General features: G+C 38.3%; 1 protein-coding gene across 1 annotated transcript; it reads left to right on the top strand.

Moving 5' to 3' along the window:
- Positions 1–90: 90 nt before the first annotated feature.
- NDUFA9 (NADH:ubiquinone oxidoreductase subunit A9) lies at positions 91–19,789 on the top strand. The gene is made up of 11 exons (XM_065034467.1): positions 91–322; positions 4,392–4,562; positions 5,368–5,465; positions 5,657–5,748; positions 8,424–8,565; positions 9,725–9,827; positions 10,560–10,627; positions 10,783–10,859; positions 14,748–14,843; positions 16,834–16,900; positions 19,515–19,789. Exons 1-11 carry the CDS (start codon positions 265–267, stop codon positions 19,683–19,685), a joined length of 1,143 nt encoding a protein of 380 aa, XP_064890539.1. The 5' UTR covers positions 91–264; the 3' UTR covers positions 19,686–19,789.
- Positions 19,790–19,922: the final 133 nt, after the last annotated feature.

The raw sequence follows: 19,922 nt of genomic DNA, 5'->3' as shown, positions 1-19,922 counted from the left end.
CCCCGCCAGGCACCGCGGCCCCTAATCCGGGGGGTGGGCGGGGCGCAACCGCGGGGCGGGGCCTCATGTGCTCGAAGCAAAGTCCGCCCTTCGAGAGGAGGTAAACAGTGTTCACACACGCATGCGTGCTGCGACGGCTGGGACTACGCATGCGCATTACTTCTCCTTTAGCACTCTCGTTGTGTTGCTTTTGCGCACGCCGCGGGGGAGAGATTTGACCTTCTTCGCGTGCCGTCCGGCGCGAGGGTTGGTGGGTAAGGCAAGATGGCGGCTGTGGCTCGCTGCTCCCGGGTTCCCCGCGGCCTCTTGTTGCCAAGGGCAGGTGAGTGTCACTGCCGCCCAGGGGCCGGAGTGCCGCTTCTCCCCGCTGGGTCGCGGTGGAACCCGAATGCTCTTGCGCTCTCGGCCGGAGCCTGTACGGTGCCAGCAGCCTGCCCGCGCACACCGCGGGGCGCCCTCGGTGGGGAGCGGTGAGGGAACTCACAGGGCAGCGCCTGAAAAGCAGCTGGTTAAGATAACTGCTTGCGGTGGAAATGATGGGGTTTCTGCCTTCCTTCTCTTTAGAGAACTGGGGTTTGCTGCCCTAAAGCCTGCGTGGGGTTGGCTCAGGCTGCCGGTGTAGCGGCACAGTGGGTTGTCTCACTGGGACTGTCAAAATCTCGGCAAATGAAATGCTGCCCTGTAGGCTAAAAGTTTGAATTCCTTTTACCACCTTGACGTTTTGGCCGTGGTCTATAAGCGTGCTCAATTACCAAAAATTATATATAAAGCTTGTATTTGGGCCTTTGCTGTTAAAACAGAGCTGATATTTAAATTGATTCAGCACATGCTTCTCTGTTGAGTAAAGTGAGAGATGGGAAACAGGACATGTTGGTTGATAAAAGGAAGGAAAGAATTTAATATGCTTCTAATTGTAGCAATGTGTCTTTTAAAGAAAAAGATCGTTTTTGTTGACTGTGGATATTTGAGGTTTAATTCAAACCAGTTCTCATCAACTGCTTCAGATATGGATTGTTAAAGTAAATTTTCAGTGAGAAATAGATTATGGTTAGTGAAAAAGATGAAATTGTACTCTTTTGGGTAAATAATCTCTGAGCAAGCATGTGTTACATCGAAGCTCAGAGCTTTTAGCAGTGTCGCTCAGTCTGGCGACACTAACATGAGTTGTGAAAGATGTATAGTTCTATTAAATTTTGTAGTCCAGAGTTATTATGTGTTGGTTGCATTTTGACAGGGCTCTGTGCTACATGGAAGGTCCTACTGGTTCTGAATCAGTGTGAGGATCTCTCTAGCCTGCTTTCTTTGAGTCTCATGCACATCCTTAAAACTCAACTTTTTTTTTTTTTGTGTGTGTGTGTGTGTGTAACATGGTAGTAACTGGGCACTGAGCCATAGATGGTGGTATGTTGTGGCAGATCTTGTACAGTTATGGAACAACAAAAGAAGTACACCAGTAAAGACCTTGCAAAATAAGGAAGGTGACAACAGGAGTATATGCGCAGGTGGGAGAATACAAAAGTGGAATTGGATGTTATTTGTTAGTGTGAAAGTCATAGCGTCATGAAGAGCATGTCATCAATAATTTTTGCAGAAATAACAACAAAAAAGCTACAAAGTAGTTGAAAGATGTGTAGAATATTTTTCAGATTAGCTTTCCTGTCCTTCTTACATGGGTTGTTCTGTTTAATAATACTTTTTTCAGCAGGGGTTCACTGTGGACTAAAATGTTGCTTTTAGGTTTTGTATTGTAAGGACTGAAATATTCCTATCTGAAAGTAACACATACTGTTAGTTCTCTAAATGTGGATATTGTGTGGTTATTTTTTTTACAAACCTTTAGATTCTAGAGAAGCGTATGTAAACGTAGTACTGAGCTTTCTCTTTCACCATCTCAGCATACCATGTAGCTTCTTTGCATACTTGAAGGAATCTTGTTGGTTATAAAGAACCTAGTCATTTTTCTGTGAGCCCGCCTTTTCTAAAAATTAGTAACAAAACCCTCATTATTAAAACACCACAAGAATAAAGGTAAAAAGTTAATCAAACCATCTCTCTCAGTATTATCCTTTGCACTTGCACTCGAACTGAGCTTGGTTAATGTTCGCTCTCCGGCTATCCATTACATTGGTACAGGCTTTATTCTGTACAGAGTATGCAGGATACACTCCTGATTTCATTTGCAACTTTATTTTGTTGTTGTAATTTAAAAGAATAAATTTTAAAAAATCCCCCTTCCCCTCGAAAGATTTTTGAATGTAAGAATTTAGGATATAAGCTGCATGTTTGTGTATTTTGTGTCGGATAACATTGTAAAGATAGCATGGTAATGTGTTTTAAAACATGCTATATTGGAAATCCATTGAAATTACTGTCTTCACGGTAATTTTGCAGAAGTGTACATGAAGTTTTTAGAGGGCAATGTAAAATTAACTAGATGGTAGAAAAAGCAGAGAGTGAAGATAACTGGTGAATATAGCAGTGATGAGTTGGCATGTTCTGTAAAATTTCAGTTTGAGGTGTTGTAAAGTTTAATATGAACATACTGCATTACTTTAAGAACCTGACATATAATTTTAAGATATTAATTGGATACCACAGAAGTGCATGTTTCTATTAAACTGTAGCAGATCTTTCACAAGTTGTGTGGGATTTTTGCTTGGGTGTGGAGTTTTTGGTTTGTTAGATTAGTGTTGCATGTTTTGTTTGTTTGTTTTTTGGGTCTTTATCAAAGGGTATATTTTCCTTCTTTCTTATACTTAGTCTCAAGGTATCTGCTCCAGTAATGGAGAGGCCCTGCATATCTGCCACTTTAAGGCAGATACCATCCCCAATTTAGCTGTTCCTGATCTTGGAGCTTTTTGGTAAGAGAGTTGCTTTTAAAATAGTCATATACCTACTTGAAGTTTGTGTAGGTAATATCTTATTTTGTCCCATTTCTATCAGCCAATTGGAGTATATCTTCTAGGCACATTGTATTAATTTCATAAGTACAAATGTATATATGGGATTGCTTTATTTATTTAAGTGGGTGCTAGCCTACTTTCAGGACAAGGTCGGAGATGTGGTATCTGTTTTTATTCCAATTTGTGCAGTATGGAGAGAGGAGGGATAGACAAACTTTTAGGTACAGAAATGCCTCCTTAAGGCACTGAAATCTTGCTGTTGGTGTGTTTTTTTTTTTTTTTTTTTTTTCCTGGTTTGATTTCTATTAGCTGATCTAACAAAATATAATTTGTCCAAACACACCTTGTCCTTTTTGTTTTTTTAATGTCGTGGCTACAACATAAGTGTCACAGGGTAACTGGCAATACAGAACCATATGTGGATAAAAGGTACTCTTTCATTGTACAAGGGGGATTTTTTTGTGGTTTCCTAGAGCATCCATCATTCTGATATCAAACATTAGTCTTGTTTTCATGATAATTCTTGGTACATAGATTTATATGGGGCAGATGAAACTTGCTTATTCTTATCCAGAAAATGCTTATGGTTGTGACTTCCTAAAAGTTGGATTTCTGTTATACTTGTTATATTCTCAAGCTAGTTTTCCAAGTTCAGCTCCTAGAGTCTGCTCTTGTCAACAGCCAGATGTCTGTGCCATGTTAACACACTCTATATTTCGTCTGTTCCTTTCTTTTTATAATCATGGACATGTACTAACATTAAACACTTCTAATTTCAAAAATCTCTTTCAGTCACTTAATTTCTTGCTTTTGGCTAGCTTTGTTGGAGAGGACATAGGCTTCTTCTCTTCAAACTCCCTGTAGGAGCTATCTTAGCAATATCCTAGTGATGTCCTGTTTCCCTGGCTTTCAACTTCTCATTGCTCTTTGAGAAAAGGGACAGCTTGGAGGCAATTCTATGTGTCATGGCTCTGGCTCTTTGCATTTCTTCGTTTCTCCTCACTCCTAGAGATTCGATATAGGTGGGTTGCTCTTCCAACATTTGGGTGTGCTATATTTAGACTGAGGTCAGAAGTCTGGTTAACTGCATCTGGAGTGATTCTGAGGTCTGCAACACCCAGATCTGGATGCGAATATACTTGGATGGGACCTGTCTGTAGCAAGTATTCTTTATTTGCTTAACCTCTGTGTTTCACCTTATACATCAAGTGCTAATGCTAGCCAGTTAAGCTTTACTTGCTGTTTAGGAACCGATAGCCTTAGTCTGCACTTTTCGGGTCATAATTTGGTCTTTGACTTTTATAACCGCTTCCTGTCCTCTGATCTATCCAGATGTCTCTGGAACAGCCTGTCAGGACTCTTGACATGGGAAATTTTGGTGAGGGAGATTAGAGGAAATGAATCTGTAATGAGAAAAATAACATTAACTATGGTTTGACGCTGATAACGTTTAGCTTATAATGTGCTCTCTCCTGTTTTGTGTTATAGGCCCTGGCATTTCTGTGTTAGCTGCAGCACCATCTGTGTTGCCGCAGCACCGCCAAGTTCATCATGCGGTGATCCCTCATGGAAGAAGTGGACGATCCTCTGTTAGTGGCATCGTGGCCACTGTATTTGGGGCTACAGGTTTCCTGGGACGCTATGTTGTCAACCGTTTAGGTAATATTTGCCAGTAGCACTAAGTAAAAAATTTCAGAGTTTAACAAAGGTCTGGTTTTGCTTAATTTTGCAGGATAAGCTAGAAATCTGTAGCATTTTTGGTTCTTAAAAGTACAGCAGTGCAGAAGTGTTTTGTGTGATATTTTCATAGTGTTTGGTCTGCTAAAGTACCAGGATGTGACAATTAGTAAAAGCTGGTTTAAACTAGGAAATGTAGAAGCCTTTGAAGGTTGTTAAAGTGATTAAAATAAGTAATTCTCCTTCAAGTACTGTTTTCAGTCCGTAAAATGCAGATCTGAGGAGCATACAGCATGTATTTATTTCTTCCGGTTTTGTCCTTATTAGGACTTCTTAGGAAAATGTTTGCAGGAATTTGACTGGAATTCTTTAGAATTGCCATTTTGAATTTAAGTATTAGAAAATAACTCTTGCTTTTTTTTTTTTTTTCCTTCTCATTTCCATGCAACTTAGAAAATGCAAATATCCTGATGTTACACATTTTTAGGTATTGTACTAATATTTATAGCACACACAATGATTTTTTTTGTTGTTGTTAATGAGCTTATATTGTTTCTTACAAGCCCAAATGTTCAAGTGTGTCCCTGCTCAAGAATTCCAATGATGTAGGTTCCAAAACTTACTTCTATGCTACTTTTAGCTTTGAAGATAACTATTCAAGATATCTATATGTATTTGTTGTGTGTTAACATCACAGAAAACAAGGAATTTTTGTATATTCAGAAGTTCCTCTGCTTAAAGTGATGCAGTAGTTTGAGAGAAATGAAACTTCTTTTTGAACACTTAGGTCGCATTGGATCTCAAGTAATCATACCATATCGCTGTGATCGGTATGACCTCATGTATCTGCGACCGATGGGTGACCTGGGGCAACTTCTCTTCCTTGTAAGTCTTTTACTTTGGCTTTAGATCAAATACAATGCCATTGCTATACAAGGAAGTCTGCTAATCGTTCTCAAAGTCAGAACTCCAGCTATTGTTTAGCCTCTAAATGGAAATGATGTGAAAGAGCTTTCTTTGATTATGCCTATCTACACATTATCTCATCTTTTTCCCATTTGATGCTCTGGTTACAGGAGTGGGACTGTAAGGACAAAGACACTATCCGAAGAGCCCTGGAACACAGCAATGTGGTCATTAATCTTGTTGGAAAGGAATGGGAAACAAAGTAATTTTCCTTTTTTTGTTTTTCCCTTATATAGATAGATTGGCACCAGGTATTGGGTATTGTAGCCACATTTACAGCATGTGTACACTATACAGTAATTACATTATTCTTGGCTTCTATGAAAATGCAAAACTGAAATTTTACATATAAAAGTTCTTTCATTTCTATAAATAGTTAACTAGAAGCCTGGTTGTGATCTGCTCTTGAAAAATGTGTTCTTTCTGTAATTTTCTAGTGTACAGCTTTTGATCTGCCAGAATGTTCATTTTACGGCTTTCATATACCTTACAGATGTTTGCTGGTTGCTTTCCCTCTAGCTGACAGAGAGTTGCTGGTTTCTGTGAGACCATGTTTACATTGTTGCAGAAGTGGGATAGTTCCTTTTTGACATCCATTTAAAAAAATCCCATATTTATTTTATGTTAGAAATACCTGTAATAGCCTCATATTGGGGTTTTTGTGTGTGTGTGCGCAATTATGTCCACTTTATTTAAAGCATTGGAGAGAACTGCCAGATAAAAACTCATTAGTTGTGTGATTTGCCTTTATAGGCTACATAATTTTGCTGTTGTAGTAGACAGAAACAAATGTAGATATCAGTTTCATCTACACTAACAAGCCTAATGCCTTTGCTCTTTTTTTTTGTGAACAGCCATTTGCTGTTGTAGTGTCAAATTGTGTAATTATTTTTCCTAAAATAGTATGTCTGTTGGCAAGCACCTATTTCAGCTGTTTCTTGTCTAGTCAAATATCATACATAACTTCTGGAGACACTTTGATTTTTGAATTCAAATTCGTAGAGGTACTTTTTTTTTTTTCTGATAGTCGCATAGTTCCTTGTCCCATTGTTGGAGTCTATAACATAGCTTATTTGGTAAAGACCCACCAAACCTAAACTAACTTTGGTCTTGTGCATTTGTCAAGGTTTTTTATTCATTTTACATCTTCTTCAGACTTTGAGATATAGGTAAAAAGATACAAACTAACCTGTCAGGATTTTTTGCACTGTTAACTAAATTATGAACTTAATAGTTCAAACACCTATTGCTGTCAAAATAGAAGAAATTTCTTCGTAGTATGAGAGTGAGGGAAGAAAAGAGACTGCACATTTGGCCCAAAGCCAATGTAATCTTGGTTCATCTTTCATATATGTATTTCATGTGTATTTCCAATTTCTGGACTCATGTAAAAAGTATGATTTATGCAAGGGAGGTCTCTTTGTTATTGAAATGAAGTGTAAGGACTACAACAAAAACTTTCATTCTAGTTAAAAGCCCCCAAACCTCGTCAGCCCCATCAGTTTCAACAGATTCAAAAGCAGAGGAGTCTTGGTACATGTTAAAGACTTCTGAATGGTGAAAAATTACCACTGTATTGCACAAATGTTCCTATCATGTGGTTTATCTACCATGTTGGTATCATTGATGGTGCTGAGATAAAATTGTATGTTCTATTAAACAAGAGGTCGTACTAACCATTGTAATAACCTCAAAGTCTATGAACAACTTAAGGAGGGGAAAGAAAAAAAGTAGAATTAGAAGTTCAGATCAGTCAAAAAAGTAAAGCCTGCCATTAAACATGTTCCTCCTTGCCTAGTACTAGTGTACAGTGCCCTCTGTGTATTCTATGTTGTTTGGAAACTCCATAGTTACAGGAGGGATGTTGTTTGTTCTTGTGTGTTTCTAAAATCTATTTTTGTGAGTAGAACAGGAGTGATGGTTCCCAGGATCAGATTAGTTATCGAAGGGTCAAAAATAACTTTTTATTTTTAAGGCTTTCTTTAGACTCCAGTGGGATCTGAAGAGCTGTGGGAGTAGATAAGGACAGAGACAGAGGCATTTGGACAAGCTGTTTGTTCTCCAAAGCAAATGGAAAAGATGGAGCAGGGTGCTTACAAGGACAATATAAAGACATGAGAGCCAATTCTCTTTCTTGCAGTCTTGTGATATTTGGAAGAATTTGGTGATTGTTGCCAGCCTATAGTATCATTTCTGCTGGGAGACAGAGCTTCTGTATTGTTATTGATTAGATGCCAAACTAGATTACAGTTGAACCCCCTAATTTAGGCCCCTTGAATGCCATAAAGTGAGCGAAGTTGTTCTTTCTGTATGCTTCTCCTTAAAGTCCTTTACAGCTGACATGAAATGGTTCTAACTGTTATGTCAATGTGAAATTTTGCATTTGCATAAACATCTGAATGGTGTTTGGTCTGGTTTTGTCCACTTTCCCAATGTCTAGCATCTGCTCTAACTTAGGCTGCTCAGAACTTTCGAGCTTTTGAGGGCATCAGATCAAGTCAAACTTTGAACAGGTGTCGTAGAAAGACAGCTTTGCTCTGAATTCAAGATGCAGCACTTCTCTTAAAAACAAAACGATAAAATTTCTTTTCACTTGAAGTCTTCTGTCTGTTACAAACAAGCGGGCAAGAGGATTTTTGATTTAACAGGTGAAAAAGCAGACAGTACCATTGCTGTAATTGAAGCTTCCTGTTGCATTTCACTCTCCTCATGTTTTTCTTATGTGAAGAGTCCCTCATGGAAGGAAACTTTGTAACAAGGAGCGTCACAGTAGCTTTTTGAAATATATTCAAGGAATATGTAATAATTGCTGTTGATTGGTAGGGAATTACTGTTGATTGCTCTTAAGTTAACATTTGTTTTTTTGCCTTGTTTTAGAAACTTCAAGTATGAAGATGTATTTGTAAATATTCCTCAAAGTATTGCACAGATAGCTAGGGAAGCTGGTGTGGAAACACTCATTCATATCTCTCACCTGAATGCTAGCATGAAGAGTCCTTCCAAATACCTCAGGAGTAAAGTAAGTCTGGAATCCTTCTGAATATGTATTCGAGAGCCTACTTTTGTGTGTGTGCATTTTGTTTGTGGTTTTGTGGTTGTTGTTGTTTGGTTGGTTGGTTGTTTTTTCTTCACAACTGGGTCTGTTTGAAGGAAATCAGTGTATGTACTGACTATGGAATGTTTTCTGCAACTGAGGAATTTTTGAGTTTCTGTTCATATTTGAGCTAGAAATCCTCCTTAGTACTTCATGTGCCTTGAAGGGAAATAGAACTTGTATTCCTGAAAACTCTTCCTTTCTTGTAGCTGTGAATATCTTTGCATCTAAAATTGCTGTCATTAAGAAAGAGGAACTAGTCTTATCATGGTTTGGGATCTGATATGAAGCCTAACATCTAAGGCTGGAATGACCTAGCAAATTAAGTAGTTGATGCCAAAATGAGTGCTGCAAGGTGCATGATAACAGGCCCTTGGGTTGGGATTGTTACCTGTGGAAAAAAAATAAAATCAGGTTTTGGTATCCTATTATTTTTTCCCATATTAGGAGGTATAGTTTTCTATTACTGGTTTTCTCTTTTTAATATAGGTGTTGTCCCAGTTTCAGCTATTTTTGTTTTATTTGAGTTCATTGTACTGCACCTTGTCTTTAATATAAAAACTTTTTAAAACCAGGTTTCAAATTTGGTAGTTCTCAACATACAACAGCCTTACAGGATAGTTAGGCCTTACTGCATTGGCCAGTCCCATGGGAAAAACAGATAACTGCTGCTGAAATTTCTGACTCTACTTAAGCAGTTCTTGGAGTGTTCCGATGATGTAGCAGGGATTATGTAAACCTTCTGTTTTCTTCCAAGCTCTAGTCTGACTTAAGCAAGAGAAGTACTTAGGTTAAGCCTCTTTCTTTTTGAACATTACTACTTTAAGTTTGTGTCACTTCACTAGTGAGACTATTGTATCTCAAGTAGAAGAAATTATCTACGTGTTTATGGGACTTCTGGGATGTTTTGTGAGAGCTGTATCTCAGCATAGCGTCTCAAACATCAAATGGCTCAGATACAAATAATTGTTATGTTACTGATGGTGTTGTTTCTTTGAGTGCCGTAGCCAGTTTTGAAAAGGCATCCTTTTCTGGTCTGTTCAGAATGAATCTAATGGATGTGTTAATTTTAATTGAATGATAGGCTGTTGGAGAGAGAGCAGTGAGGGAAAAATTTCCAGATGCTATAATTCTGAAGCCCTCAGAGATGTATGGGAGAGAGGACCGATTTCTCAATCATTACGCAAGTATGTACTCTTGAAATAATAAAACTATATGTGACTTGTATACCTGTCTGTAAAGAAAATGTGATTTGCTTTTGAAAAACAGAGGTATGTTTTTATCAGAAATATTCTATATGTTGTTAGCTGAAAGTGTGTAATGGAAACATAAAAAGCTTTCATGACTGAATTATTTCTAGAATTCTTTCTAAATCTAGTTAGATTTTGCTGTGTGCGGTGGTTGTGGGTTTTTTTGGTTTTGTTTTTTTTTTTTTTTTTTGTTGTTTGCCTTTTTTTTTGAGGTGGGTCTATGTACTATTGTGTTTTGTTTGTTTTTAATTTAGATTGTTCTGAGCTAAGGTTTGGTCATCTCAGCCCTGAAAGTAGTTCATAATGAAAATAGTTTTTTGAGTTGGTAATGTGGGAATGCAGAAATCCATCTGAGTTGTTCTGGGCTCAGAAGCAACTGTAATGACTCTGATGTATCACCAACAAAATTTCTAGACAACATAGAGTCGAATCTGTTTCTGTCTTGCAAAGCTGAGATATCTTTGAACCACTCTAGGTGAACAGCCTTACTATGGCTGTTAATAAGAAAATTAAATGTGCATTGGAAACAGCACTACTGATTTTTAAAAGTTAGTTTTCAGAAGAAATCCATACTCAGTGTAGTGCAACATGCTTTTTATTAAAGGTTATTCGTTTACTGAAAGGATTCACAGATTTTATTCTCAAGTTATATATGTGTCTTTTCATTAGACATGCGCTGGTTTGGTGGTGTGCCTCTTATTTCTCTGGGCAAAAAAACAGTGAAGCAACCAATATATGTAAGTTTTCTGTAAAACAAGACAATCCCAAATCCTCTGTGTGTGTGTGTGCGTGTTGGGTTTTTTCTTTTCCTCTGATAAGTCACTTCTCAAAGAGGAGTATGCGTATGCATTTGTGTATTCTATTGGTAATTATCTGAATTTGTTTCTCGCAGGTGGTTGATGTAGCAAAGGCAATTATAAATGCCATTAAGGATCCTGATGCTAAAGGAAAAACATATGCCTTGGCTGGGTAGGTTACTTTTCTGATTCTAATTAAGTGAAGAACTTCTTTTTGGTGTCATTTTTTGGCATGCTGCACAGTACATTTAATTTCTCCATCCGTGCACACAGTTTGAGCTGCAATAAATTCCACCTCCTTTTTGGGAGTAAAAATGACTCAAGCTGTTATTGCGAGTACTCTGAAAATCCTAGTTTGGACCCCATTGCATTTAATGTTATGTGTGTGCAAACAAAGAAATACGCAGTGTTGGGAAACGTACTAGACAGCACAGCTTTGGAGAAAATTCTGCTAAAACTGTTTGAAAACCACCTGGAATGAGAGTGGGTAGAGACTGGATCTCTTGAAATATTTGGTGTGCAAAAGTCAGAATATGTCGTTAGCATTAAGAATAAACGATGTGGCAAATGCCAAGTTAGTGGGTCCATGTTTTGGTATTGTAACATGGCACTGAAATTGGTCTTCATCGAATATATGTGGTAAAAGGAACATTAGATTAATTGATAAAGAAAGCAGTTACTAATTAGTTGAGATAAAAATTATGCTGAAGAGCTCCCTTTTTTCCCTTTGCATGCATATTTCTGTCTTCCCCACTTATAAACTGAAAATGCGTGTAGTATCTGGATGTTGCAAAAGGCTTATCTGAGATTACATTGTTTTTGCCATGTTGGTTTTGTGATGCTGTTACATTAACAGCTGTTTACTCCTGTAGTGCAGAGATCATTGCTAGCTTGTCTTTCACTTGTGTGATGTGTCTTTCTTCAGCACTGTAACTGAGCTCTTGAGGAAGGTGTTATCCCAGCAGCCAGGCCAGATGTGCCGTGTGTGCTGGTGCTCTGGAAGAGGCACCACGCAGCTCTTCAGCTGCTTTTGGATTATGATGCTGAGTAACTTCTGCTCAAAAACTAGCAAAATAAGAGGCTAAAAATAGTCTGAAAGGACCAACAGCAACAGTAAAGTTATTAAGTAACTTGGAGTGGCTTTCAAATCACTGGGATATTCTGAAGTGCCACAGTAAAGAACCAGTGGAAAAAAAGGCTAAACGGCCATTCAAAACCACTTTTTTATCAAAGAGAATAGACATGTAGATGTCAGATGGACACAATGCAAAACCACAAAATGTGACAAAATTAACCCCATGAATGACTATTTTATCTCTTGGGGGCAAACTTGAAGATGGGTCAATATGTATCCAAAATCATCTGCCTCAAAAGAGAGGTGCCTATTTTTAGGTTCTTCTCTGTCTCAGCAGAAGCAGCTGCTCCAACTGCAGGAGAAATTGAGAAGTACACATTAAATAGAACACTGCAGCCAAATGAAAGAGCAATTGGCTAAACTTTGAAGGTATTCTTACAGTTTCACATTTTTGGCACTTTATGGAAGGCCAGGAGTTCAGTGCCCAGGTTTCAGAGGCAGGAATTCAAGCATGGATGCCAGGCTCTCACTGCAAGGAATACAGTTTCAGGCACATAACAATGACTGAAAACACTTTGAATAAATGATGGTCTAAATGGAAGATCCAAGTTAGTGTTGTAAAACCAAAGGAACTCTGAAGCATACCTCTTGACTAAAGCTTTATGAGACTTTTTTTTTTGCTTTTTGAGAGGAGTTACCAGTTTGCGTTTCAAATACTAATTTTGTAAAAGAGCATTCCGTTTCTGTGTTTTGTTTTTTTAGGGCTTTTTTTCCTTCTTTTTGTATGGTGGAACAGAGTTACAGCTATGACAGCTAGTCATGTTGTTGCTATGTCTAAATGACTGAATATTTGGTATGGTTTTTTACCTCTTCCCCCTGTGGCATTGGTTTTGCTTCATCCACTCTTTCAATCTTCTCTCTTGAATGCTAATGCGCTCTAGACCTCATTGTCTGCTAGTGTTGTGTTTAGTGTAATGACACTTCAATGTGATTCTGTTCTCACTGAAGCTGTATTGTTAATGTTTGGTAATTTGTAAAGTTACAAACAGTATCTTTATCTTCACGTTTTTAAGTTTGGTTCTACTATACATCCTTACATGGTTCTTACATATCAGGATAAAAGTGAAATTTTCTTATGCTGCCTTTGGATAGACATGAAGATGTTTAAGTATAAGGGCAAAAAAATAGGTAAAAAAACCTACTAATGAAAACAAAGGTGGTGTCCTTTTCTTTTAATCTCACTTGAGTAAGTAAATTGGCTATTACTACTTTTTGCTGTGTTTCTCTTGTAAATTCTGTTAACAGAGGAAAACTTAATATCTTGATTTTCATGGTAGTCCTTTAGTGTAACTTCATAAATGCAGATCTCTCCCAGGTTCTTTAATCCAGCCACCTAGATGGAGTTGATAAGGAGTTTTGAGTGTTGAAATCTTTTTAGTTCTCCCAAATATGCTAACCTACCTTTAAGTATATTCATTAGAATGTTTTGCACTAATGTGCTTTTACAAACTAAAGTAGTAGTAATTTGGGGTTCCATCTTCTTTTTTCCAGCATTTATCAATAAATTTTGTTTGAGGTTATTAACATTGCTGTTCTTTTGGAAGAACGTGTCAATTGAAGACCTTGATGTCTATGAGATCTTGGGTTCATTGAACTGAAATTCATGTTCTTTGTATCATAATCTTGGACTTTTGGACTGTGTGAAGTTTTGCATACTTACTTTGTTTGGCTTTAGATTCCAATGGTAATTCAGTGTCTCCTAGTTAAAAAAGAAAAAAAAAAGGGAGACTGAAGATAAAAAAAAAACCCCTACAGTCTTTTAGAAGGCCCCTACCTGGGAAGTAATCCCTGTCAAGATGATTGTCATGTCCCAGCACTGAAGATCTTATATTCAGAATTTGAGTCAGCATGGAGGAGGCACATTAAATGTGTGCTTTAAAAATACACAGAATATGCTTTATTCACCATGATTGTGGTGGGCCAGCCTTGACCAGCAGCCAGACGCCCACCCAGATGCCCACTCCCTGTCCTCAAACAGCAGAAAAAAATAATATGAAAAACTTAAAATTTGAGATAAAGAAAAGGAGTTACTATTGTAGGCCAAACAGATCCAACTGGGGAAAATTAATTTACTGTTGATTACAATAGAATAGTGTGAAATAAACACCAAGAGAATAAAACATCACCACCTCCCTGCCACTCTTTTTCCAGGCTCAACTTCAGTCCTTCACTCCTGAGTCCTCTCCCCTATCTCCCCAAGCAGTGCAGTGGTGTGGGGAACCGTGGGTTATGGGTCAGTCCCTACTAGCTCCTCTATGCTGCTTTTTCCTCCTCACGCTTTTCCCCAGCTCCAGGATGGGCCCTTCCATGGGCTGCAGCCTTTCATGTGAACCTGCTCCACCATGGGCTCTCCATGAACCACAGAGTTTCTGCTTGGGCGCCTGGAGCACCTCCTCCTGCTCTCACCTTGGTGTCTGCAGAGCTGTTTCTCACACTTTTTTCCTCACTCCTCTCTGCCTCTGTGGCATTTCTGCGCTTCCTTAAATACGTTTTCCCGGAGACATTGCCATTTTGTCTGAGGGGCTCAGCTGTGCCCTGTGATGGGTTGGTTGGAGCAGACTGTGCCCAGCACAGGGCAACCCCAACCTCTTTCCACAGGCCGCCTCTGCAGTGCCCCCCTCCCAGCACCTGACACAAAACAATCTTGCACTTTGTGATTTACACTGTTACCTTTGCTTGTGTCAGATGATATATGTTTCTAACTGAAAACATCTTAAATTCAACCAGTACAGAATCTTGAGAGCCGGAATGTATTCATCTCTTCTGAGGAAAATGACAAATCTGGCAAATTGTTTAGATTGAGGAAAACTGGGCCTTTGGTAGGCTTAGGGGAAGTGTAGGTGTGTGTATTAAAATTCTTGTGTCTTGCCGCAAGTTTTTAATTATGTCTAACTTACCTACAATGTTTATTGCATTTTCTTTCAGACCTAACCGATACCTCCTTTACGACATAGTAGAATACATCTACTCTGTTTGCTATCGAACCTTTCTTCCCTATCCGCTTCCACGTCCTCTCTACCAGTAAGTGGGACCCTTCCTTCACTAAGAACTTGGGATCTACCAGGTGGCGCAGAAGGATAAATAAACATTGTGTTGGTTATTTAATACTGTCAATTGTTATTTAATGTGATGAGTGCAGATACTGGCTTTCCCTTGGTACTCATTAGTTACATTGAGGCTTCTGCTGAGGCACAGGCCTGCATTTGATGAGGTAGTGTGTAAAAGGTGTACTTGTAATAAATTTAACTATTCCAGAGTCATTGAATGGCTTTGCTTTTGCTGAGTCAAAAAGTAGAAAAAGGTCCTAAGCAGAAACTATCAGTAACAAACTAAACAAACTTCTAATAGTACCACAAAGACAGTCTGTATGCTGCTGACTGCAGGCCCTGACAGATTTTTCTTCAGCAGCTTAAGGTATTGCTGCTGTCAGCTGTCCTTCCAGTCTGGTGAGCACTGCCACCCTGGAAGCAGAGTTGGGGTAAGGGTGGGTAAAGATATTGTTTGACTTCATAGTTCAGTCCTTTGTATTGATTTGAGCCAGTGTTGGAGCTCATTTTGTACCGACATCTTGGCCTGGGAATTTGAGCAGTGCAGTTGTGAGCAAGCATTTCTTGTTCTGAGATATGAGGGCAGTAACGTCTTTAGAAGATGGTAAAAAAATTGAGAGATAAGAAGGGAAAGTTGTAGCATCACTTCAGCTGACTACAATAGATGAACTTGGCTCTGTTTGCATGCCCTGAGATGCTTCTGCAGCTGTGTGTTTTGGCCTCAGGGGGCACAGAGAAGCTGATTTGCTGAATTGCAGCTACTTAGTGCTTGAAAAACTGTAGTATAAATCTGAGCCTGGGCTTAGTCCTTGAGGCATAATCAGACTTCTTTTTGAAGAGCTACCTCAAACAGTAAATGCTGTTTCAGAAGTTGCCCTCAGCATGGTGGAGATATGTTAGTGTTTGGGCTGTTGTCCTCGTTTTAAGTACAATGTGAACTCCTAAGCCAAAAAAATTAGCTATGTTAGAACTCTCCTACTGATCTGCTGATAGGACTCAATGTTGGATTCATGTAATGGATGAGGAATAATGCTAGAACAATTTCTTAAACTGCTGTGGCTATTTCTGAATTGGCTGTAGAAGTATCGGGTTAACATGGCTCATCTGACACAGAGCAGCTTGTTAAAATGTAACTATGTGTGTGCTTATTAGTTTTATTCACATTTGCTGCTATCCATGTTATGCTTTTTTCTTTATAGACTAAACTAAGTGGTATTTCATATTTTTGAGAAAAGAGTGCATCTAAATGGTAGATAAGCCTAGTGCTCTTTATGTGCAGGCACTTTGTAACACTCTGGTCTGCCACGTGAGCACTTCAGTAAGAAATTCTACTTTGAATATTGTTGGTCCCAAGATGCTGAGTGAGAGCTATAGTGTTTTTTTTTATTATTATTATTTGCCAGATTTTATTTCTTTCAAGGGAAATTTTGTTTCTGGAAACTGCAAATACACTAATCCTCATCCTTTTTATATATGCAGATTGCTCCAGATTCCATCATCTTGTTTGCATGGCTGTTAAATCATGTAGTTGTCAGCAAGCATGTTTTTTCATGGAGGCACTGAATCAAGCTTCATGACTAATTGGATTGCTGCCTACACTACTAGGGAACAGAGTTTGGAGGATAGTCAGGGGCAAGACTGAACCCTCTAGTGTGTGGGAAATTGGATGTGGAGGCTTACTTTCCTCACCACTAATGCTCAGTTTTACTTCTAGATATCTACTCCTCCATTCCCTTCCAAAGTAAAACAATAGATCAAAAAATTCAGTAGCAAACAGTTAAAGTTACCAGAAACACAGCTAAGAACTTGCTGGCTGACACATTTACTGCTTTAATGAATTCATAGCTTGCAAAACCAAGTTTTTGTGCACTCTCTGTTAAGTGTGAAATATTTTTATGAGTTCTCATTTTATTCTGTGCATCTGAATAATGACTGTACTTCTGCAATACTATTTCTGTTCACAGTTTAGTTGCAAGATTCTTTGAGATTAATCCATTTGAACCATGGATAACACGAGACAAAGTGGACCGGGTATGTGTAGGACAAGTCATAAATTCTTCTTGGGAAATGTTTCATTGTGTATTTGTAACTTGCACTTGTTTTGAATTCCAGGAGTGCTGAAATCTGTGTACCTCATGTGGTGTAGTACAGGGTTTTTCAAAAAGATGGACCCAGTGTCAAAGAGATAGTGATTTTAAATTGGGTCCATCTTTTTGAAACACCCTGTATTTCAGTCAGTTCAATGGCTAGAATTTGATTGTAAACAATTGCTTTCAGACTGTCTGGATACTACATGAATTTAAGTTTTAAAAGGTGTCTATATATAACCTTCCTCAAAAATGGTTATGGTTCCTGCCATGCAATTGCTGCAGCTAGTGTTCTGTAATCTGACTCTTAACTTGTTTGTTCAGACCTGTTACATTTCCAATGAGACAGATACACTGTGAAAGCAGTCTGGAGAGTCCTCTGGTGTAGTCTCACCAAGACATAGGAAGAGAGAGGGACTAACAGAACTTTTTTTAAAAAAGGCATCATTATCATGTAGTCTTTCCACTAGCATTGATGGAAGAAGAATAAACGTATTTCTCTAAATATGTTGTAAAAAGTGGTTGAAACAATTGGTAAGAGGGTTATATAGCAAGAGGTAACATGATGGGGGCAGGGAAAGGGCCCAAACTTCTTATGTCTTAGAAGTGGTCAAGGCCGCATGCTTCACTGTGCCCCCAGCCCACTCCCCCAAAACACATGCTATTGAAAATAGCAAAGCCAAAGTAGAGATTTGATGTGCAACTAACTAATGGGGAAGGGGTACTCCCCACTTTTAGGTAATTAGTGAATTTATGTACCTCTGGTTTAATTAAAATCACTCGTACCATCCAGCTCATGGCATTTTTAACAAGTCATGTTGAACTGACAGCACTGGATACAGCCCAAATTCTTGCTTAACGTTAGAATGCATTTCTCGTGAACACATTTCAACTTCATGTTTACTCTTCTTGGAGTGTCTAAGTTGGGGTGGAGAAAAAACTTGCAAAAAACCAACTGCAAGTAAGGAAAAAGTAGCAATTTAGCAAGTGTTGATGTCAAAATTGTTGGCATATATGTAAGTTTGCAAAGATAGAGCCCTGTACTCTGGCAAACTCTAAGCTTGCTGCTGTCTGAAATTTTTGCAGAGTTGGGGTTTAATGCCTTTTGTTATGATGCAATATCAATAACCTATTTTGACCTGATTGTTCCAAAATTAGTTTGAAACGGGGTACTACCACAAATCTGAAAGAACTGGGCCATGTACTTAGAACTACTTACTGAATAGCTGTAAGCAATTAATTTCTGTTTACGCTTATCCATCTGTGAAATAAACAGGTTTCCTGTTCTGTTTGGAAACTATTGTGAAAAACGGTGGATAGTGTGTTTAATGAAGGAGTTAAGCTTATTCAGGGTCTAGTACAAAGTGCTTTTTTTTCCCCCCCAAACCAGTGACTCATCCCCTGTACTAAGTGCTGCCATTGTAGTTCTGTTGGCTGTATTGAGTAGGATGTAGATGGAACATATCCTGAAAACCTTACTTTTAGCTGCCTTTGTAGTTTATAGAGTTACATTTAATAAAATAAGACTGCACCAAATCGCTAAAACTACTGCAGTTCAGCTGTAGCATGGATATTGTAACAGGAAGTTTCTCTGTCACTTTGTGTCTGATTGTATTTCTTTCCTGGCTTCTCATTCCTAAGCAATCTACACAAAATTAGGTGTGGTTGACTTAGACCTTTCAGGGAATAATTGCGTAAAATAAATCCCTGTTTTCTAAGATATAGGTCATATATTTGCAAATATGGTAATAGAATTATTTGTTGTAAATGCTAAACATTTACAACAGGACCCTGTTGTAAACCATGAACAGAGAAAAAAAAACAAGGTGATAATTCAACATATGTTTTCGTGACAAAGTAAAATGCACATAATTGTGTTTCAAAGATGCCCTCACAAGTTTGACTTGACTTTGTGGTTGTAAAGGAATAATATTCCTGATAACATATACCTGATGAAGAGAAAACAAAGATACTTTCTGTGTGTCTAGCTGCTATTTATTCCTGAATCCAAATCTGAAGCCTGAAGGACTTTTTGCCAGATGCAGAATGTCTGTATCTCTTGTTGAAATACACTGGGTACTCAATACCTTGTATAATTACACCATAGTTCTGGAGGGCCACACTGAATCTTTTCCTCCTCCTGAGGAAAGAACACTGGGTGAAAATTATGGTCAAAGAACTGAGACTGACACACAGTTGGCTGGACCCATATTTGTGTTTGAATAGGTCTTCAGATCCAGTGCAAGATGCAGCAGTGTATTGTATTGCAGGATTCTTTCTTGGGGGAAACAGTCTTACGTCAGCAGCCTTGAAATTGTAGTAGAATCTCCCAAGAGCTGCCATTTGTAGAAAATTGTTTTGAGACATTTTGAGTGTTTCTAGTACTATGAATTTATGGTAGTTCATTTCCATAAAAGAAAAAAAGGTAACCTCAGGTAAAAGTACACAAAGCTGACTTTAGTACATGAATGATTGCATTGGGTGTAATGCTGTTTATTCTATCCAGTGAATTCAGCCTTTTTTTTTTTTTTTTTTTTTTTGTTTCCTTCTTTCAATAGTTTCACACAACAGACATGACATTTCCTGATCTTCCTGGTTTGGAAGACCTGGGTATTCAACCAACACCTTTAGAACAGAAAGCGATTGAAGTTCTGCGCCGTCACCGCAGATACCGCTGGTTGGATGCTGAGCTGGAGGAAGCAAAACCAGCTAAGACATATCCCATGTAACAGTTGATAAGGTGGTTACTTAACACTTCTTAAACTGCCTTTGTATGACCCAATTTGTTTGGAGAACTGTGTACATACTGAGTAAAATATATTAATCGTGTAAACTCTGTTTCACCAGTGTTGTCTTTTTAATTATGGAAGACTGTCATTGAAATGCAATTTGTCTCTTTAAAGTCATGAAAGCAAGTTTACAAACTGTTGCTTAGCTCATGAACATTAAAATATTTTGAAGGTTGG

This window comes from Columba livia, chromosome 1, assembly GCF_036013475.1.
Source record: "Columba livia isolate bColLiv1 breed racing homer chromosome 1, bColLiv1.pat.W.v2, whole genome shotgun sequence".
NCBI classification, from domain to species: Eukaryota; Metazoa; Chordata; class Aves; order Columbiformes; family Columbidae; genus Columba; species Columba livia.
Note: the sequence above shows the minus strand (reverse complement) of the source record. Positions and strands in the feature narration are given on the sequence as shown.

Excerpts from the sequence above, each read along its gene's own strand:
- NDUFA9 (XM_065034467.1), top strand. The coding sequence starts at position 265 with ATGGCGGCTGTGGCTCGCTGCTCCCGGGTTCCCCGCGGCCTCTTGTTG. Across the intron at positions 4,563-5,367 it reads CTATGTTGTCAACCGTTTAG|GTCGCATTGGATCTCAAGTA; the intron begins GTAATATTTGCC and ends TTGAACACTTAG. Across the intron at positions 5,749-8,423 it reads GGAAAGGAATGGGAAACAAA|AAACTTCAAGTATGAAGATG; the intron begins GTAATTTTCCTT and ends GCCTTGTTTTAG.